The sequence below is a fragment of the Plectropomus leopardus genome, chromosome 6 (genome assembly GCF_008729295.1).
Source record: "Plectropomus leopardus isolate mb chromosome 6, YSFRI_Pleo_2.0, whole genome shotgun sequence".
In the NCBI taxonomy this organism is placed as follows: domain Eukaryota; kingdom Metazoa; phylum Chordata; class Actinopteri; order Perciformes; family Serranidae; genus Plectropomus; species Plectropomus leopardus.
Window position 1 is genome coordinate 26,902,038 of NC_056468.1, and position 5,983 is coordinate 26,908,020.

General features: G+C 37.1%; 1 protein-coding gene across 1 annotated transcript; it reads right to left on the minus strand.

The window, feature by feature from the left end:
* Window positions 1–666: 666 nt before the first annotated feature.
* On the minus strand, window positions 667–5,738 carry snap29 (synaptosome associated protein 29). Its single transcript, XM_042487861.1, has 6 exons — window positions 5,667–5,738; window positions 4,115–4,351; window positions 3,796–3,989; window positions 2,414–2,499; window positions 2,221–2,325; window positions 667–2,047 (listed from the first exon to the last, which is right to left on the minus strand). Exons 1-6 carry the CDS (start codon window positions 5,733–5,735, stop codon window positions 1,887–1,889), a joined length of 852 nt encoding a protein of 283 aa, XP_042343795.1. The 5' UTR covers window positions 5,736–5,738; the 3' UTR covers window positions 667–1,886.
* Between the last annotated feature and the right edge of the window lie 245 nt (window positions 5,739–5,983).

Sequence of the window (5,983 nt, forward strand, 5' to 3'; positions counted from 1 at the left end):
ACCCCCATTTTCCACTCTGTGTCGCCCCAGTGTTGTATATACGCCTGTTTTTGGGAAGTGTGTACTGTAATTAGCAAGTCATCCTAATGAGGGCCTGTTGCCACTGTAGGAGCAGCTGGTCCAACACAGAGGAATGATAATGAATAGATGGTCAGACATGAAGACCTGAACTGCACACAGCAACACAGCTGGTGCAAAACAGAGATGGTAAACACAAGAACACACATCCTCTGATGACAGTATTGCAAACATTCATCAATTTTTATGCCATTACAGGCCATGTATCATTACAAGACAGAATATGTCAAAGCTTTTGGTGTATTGTAAATGCAGAAAAATGTGAGCAGATTTTGGTCTGTCTGAAGTTTACTTTGAGAATACAGTACAGTTTTTAAATACATTAAAGTTATTTTCCACTGTAGTAAATGCACTTTCATTAAAAAATGGCACCTTCTATCTAAAATATCGATGTTGCTACATCATGATGCATATAAAAATGAAACAAGTCAAAGTGTGTTAATATACACCATTAAATAAGTGATGAACAATGTTATCTTTTTTTTGGAGCTCATGCAGATTCCACCCTGAAAATGTGGCGTCACCTTGTGGTGCTTTTAACTTCCTGCTCCACTTCAACAGAAACACATTTCATAAAGCAAGTGAGACTCCCCTTATAAATGTTTTTATTGGGTATGTGGTTTTGATTAGAATACATGATATACATGACAAAAATGTAAAGATATGACCATGAATCATCATTTATTTGTCTATTTTTGATTGCTTTGTCAGAATTATTGTGTGTTTTATTGGGGAAAAAAACATAAAAGTGGACATTTACTGAGAAATGAATCAGGGAGATATATTAAGATAATCTGATAATAATGGGGGTTCTCCTTCAGTTTTGAGTTTTTATATTCACAGCTAGTTTGTTCACATTATGTATGCTGTACAATATATCACTCAATCACATTATGCAGAGTTCAATTACATATAAACATTTTATATAAAGCTAGGGTAAGCACTGAAGAACATTAAATGTACTTTAAAAAAAAAAACCCAACAGCAAATCAAAAAGAAGCATCTTATCGTGAGATGCACCAGTGGACACTGAATCATGGCACAATACCAAATGCTACTCTACTGTACATACAAATGATGTGTAAGGCAAAAGTGACTTGAGCTGGACTCTCAAAGTGTTTTAGTAAATCTGTGTGTGGAGGCAGGTCCAGGAAGTTAGCACTGACATATGAACCACTCACACAAGACATTCCAGTTTTAGACACATGCCGTACTCACATTTTTAGTGACTCAATCAACAAAGCTCCTCTTTGTTTGGGAAACCATTCATCTGTTTTACCCGAATAATGAAAAAACAACAAGCTAAAAAATATTTTATGGTCTTTGGTGATCAAGAAAAACTGATCAAACTGATACTCTAATCACCCAAGCCAATGCAAATTCAACAGACTACATTCAGACAGCAGATCAGTGGAGCTTCATGAAGAAAACAAACAGATTTTACCTGGACAAAGACAGTCCCTTACATCTACGTGGAATATAATATCCCCTGTAGAACGCACAAGTTAACAAATCACAGTTATTTTGAGGTGAAAAATTCAGGAAATAAACATGTTGGTATAAAACTGAGTGGAAGGAGAAAAGTTCAAGGTAAACTTGGATTTAAGGACAAATCTAAAATGCAAATAAATGGGAAATAACCTTTTAGACAATTAAGAATAAAATCATCTGGGTAAAAGTTTGCTCACTTGCTTATCTGCCAGTTACATCTTCCAATCCATAAAAAACACAGATTATTCAACAGACGGAGAACCAATGGAGAGGATGTGCTGTCTTTTGTCTCTGAGAGGTGAGTCCAAATGTTTGTTTTATTTCAGGTTCTTAATCTGTTGGTTTGTGTTGTGAATCTTGAGATCCATCTTGTCCACTTTATTCATCAGGGCATCGATGGAATCGTCCTGGTCGTTAATCTCAGACTGGAGACCAAGGCCGAGGCTCTTCAGTCGACTCAAGCCGTCGCACATCTCATCTAGGTAATTCACAAAGGTTATTGGACATTAGTTAAACTGCAGACTGGGAGACAATACTTAAAAATGGATTTGATCAAAAACTCACATTTCCTTGCTCCTTTCTTGTTAATGCATTGTATAAAAAAGTATATTCTAATCAAGTGTAAGAGAAATGAAACAAAAATGTTTTTACCTAAATTTTTGTCGAGGGTCTGGTGAGCCTCCCTGAGGTGTCTGTTCTTAGGGTATCCATTTTGTCTAGATGAGCTGTCATCCACTGATGCAGAAGCTCCAAATCCTGGAACATAGAAATCCAGGATAGGACAGTCAGTTTGTGGTATAGTGCTATGTTTATGCCATACTGGGGTTATTGTGCAAACTCTTACCTCCTGTATCCAGCTTTCTTAAGTTGGGGTGGCTGGCTTGATACTTATCTTCGTGTTCTCTACTGCTGGACATGGCATTCTGTAATCTGAGAAAGTCAGATAAGTGTACTGTTTAGCCGTTTAGTGAAGGGCAGTCAATGACAATAAACTGAAAGTAGAAAAAGCACGAATTTGAAGGTATCATTACTCAAACACTAAATACTGAGCCTTTATATATAATACTTTTGTTCTAAAATAGGATCTCCATTGGCTACAGAAATCTGAAATTCATAGAAGGGATCTGTATGTGCGACAAAGACATTTACCTACTATTGAAGTAATGGATCATATATTACACATTAAACATACCTAACAGTGTCCGTCTGGTGGTAATTTACTCTCCATCAGACTTTGTTGGAAGAGTTGATACTTACAGCTCAAACCATGTATTTAAATCTCATGGGTATACCATATAAATAGAGACTATAAAAAATCTATCTGATACATAACTGACTGGTAGGATTCCCTTTCTTTTAAACTGTGGTGGGTGAAGTACTAATACATCTGAGCCTGAGGCTTTTCTGTTGGCACAATGTACTGACTTAAAAAGCAAAGGACAAAGAAAGTGTATTTGAGCAGTTAATTGTGCTCTATACTGCAACCATGTTAAATTTAACTCTAACCTTACTCAAGTGATGAAGAATATATCTGATTATGTCAGCACTGACTTAGATGATTAAAAGGCTGCCATCAAACAACAGAAGCAAATTTAAGACATATTGTGAACCAAACCTTGAACTGTCCATCAGCTGTATACAAATAGACCCGATACAAAAGATCGTGAATTGCATTTACAAAGTTCTGCCTATCATCCCACAGCACTGATTACATATTGTATTTAATTAGGAAGATGGCATTGTACACTATCTGAACTATGTGGCAGTGGCATATAGACTAAGACACATGTACTATTATGTCCTCAGACACATGACATTTAAGCAAAATTTGTCCATAAATGTAACAATCTCAGTTTAGTATTTATGGACACAGATAAGAGTCTTAAGAGTTACATTGCATAACTGACATTGATATAATATCTATAAATCTCTCAACTCTATTTGAATCTGGAATCACCACATTACAAATTTCAGAGGATCAAAATAATAATAAAAAAATAAAAATATATATATATCAAAATTGTTTTAATTTACAACACATTCTTAAAGGTAAGATTAGTGCTTTAACAATTCCTAATAGAACCAAAAAAAAATACAGGTGATGAACACGGATCGATACATAACAAACAAGAAAAGTAAATTAACATTATATTTCTGGCAGCTTGGAATTAATAATATATTATGTAAGTACATAAAAGATTTCTGATAATTCAGACTGAAACTTACCTTTCGTTGGCCTGGTAGGCCTTTGGCTCCTCAGGTGGTGGCTTTGTCTCTGGCTTGCCCTTGAAGTAATTGACAAGACCGCCCCACACACTCTTAATACTATTAATATGCTTCTGGCTGGTCTTCAGGTCCTGGTCCATATTGTCCATCATTTTGTCGGCCCTCTTCAGGGCCTCACCCTGTCGCATCAGCTCCTGAGATGTAGACAGAAAGATAGAGGGAGAAAGAAAGCGAAAGTAAGTTTTTTTGTGGATTGTCACTCTCTCAGAGCCAATTTAACTCTTTGTGTACCAGGGCAAAGCTGGTCAATTTGACATACCTCTGCAGTTTCCACACCCATCTTCTCTGATTCATAGATGAGGCCAAGGGAACGGTAACTGCTGTCCACAGCCGACTGAGCTGTGCGCATCACCTCCTGCTGGAGGTACCTCTGCCTTCTCTCTGCTTCACTCATCCCACTATCAATGGGGTCATCACTGAACCCTCTGCTTTTAGGCCTGAAATCTTCCTCATCATCATCATCAGCAAAAGGGTTGTGGGATTTAGGGTATGCCATCTGTGGAGCAGACAGTGACAAAATGATCTTAACTCTAGGTCTACTAGGCTTTTCCAGAGTTTTCAACTGAATTATATCGTCTTCATCAAAGCAAACATGTCTGATGTCAAAAAATGATCTTTGACACTCAACAGAGAGTTGTCTCTTGGGAGTTGGGATAATGATTAACATTTAATTGGCCAACAGCAGGGTTGGAAATGAACTTTTTCAGTCCACCTGCCACCATGGCTAGTGGAGTCCAAAATCTACCAGTCACTCAGTAGAGTACCATTGTGTTTTTGACTGGTGGGTAGTGAAGTAAGTCTAACTTGCATATTTTAGCAGCATTTGGCTAGTGGCTGGTGCTATTTTCTAAATCTGGCTAACATAATATTAAATAATAGGTCTGAGTTTTGATAATAGCGTGGTGAAGTAATGAGTCCTAAAACGCGCAAGTCCGTTAGTCCACAAAACGTCTAAATATCTTTAGGCTGTGTTAACCACATACCTTATTTGGGGCTTTTTACCGAAACAAATTCAAAAAACCTATAGACTGTAAGACGACGGAACCGGGAGTGCTAAGAGGCTAACGGACTCATTACTTTACCACTCTATAGTGTAACGTAACTAATCTTGTGAAAAAGTTTTTTTTATTATCGGCATGTAATAGCATTAAAAGTAAAAAGAACTGAATTTGGGTTGCAGGTCAAGAGTAGTCAGGTAAGAAATGATACTTTTAACTATATTTTCAGGCTCTGTTAGCTTGCAGTTATCGGCTTTTGACATTTCCTAAAGGATGTGATTAGCTACTCAATTGGTTAATAGATAGAAAATGAACCACTTATCAATTCTTAAAAAAATAATGCTCGGTTGTATGAAGTCAGTTGAATCCCTACAAAAATCAATCCCATCTACTGTGTGAGAGGCAGATGACAATTGGTAACGTTGTCCCGTTGTCGTGAGTTAAATTAATTAACACAATCTTCAAGATTGTTAGCTCCACTTAGCCACAACTTCGACACAGTTCAACGACTTTTAGGCAATGAAGAAAATCTGTCAAAATGATTCAAAATACTCATCCACCAAGGAAACTACTTGGTGATATTAACGCAAAAATAATTCACACTATTGCTACATTAAGTAATATTATGTCTCAAGTGAGCTAGCTTGCTAACGGGTGTTGTCTGCTAAATCAACGAGCAACGCAAGCTGGCCAAATAACCACACCTTTAAACCGCGAAAAGTGTTGAGACAAATGTTTTATTCAACGACAATAGGTGAGTGTTAAAATGAAACTGTAAAAAATATATAGCTACGATCAATTAAAACGACAAACCTTTGACCGTTGTAGAAGTTGCTTTTGCTTTATCAGCTGACTGTTAACAACAGAACACTTCCTGTCCATAAGTTCCTGTCACGTTTGATGACGTCGCCGCGTGCTATCCCAACGTCTACTCCTGCGCAGCAAAAACGCACACGGTGAAACGGAAATTTTGTTTAAAGTAAATAAATTAAATACGAAACCAGACGACATATAGTCTTGTTTGCCCGTCATTTTAATAAAAGTAGAATTTGTATATCAAATACAATGCCACTACTGTACCTACATGCTCTTGTTAGGACTGTCCGTGCTGGCTTGCCGTACTGCGGCTG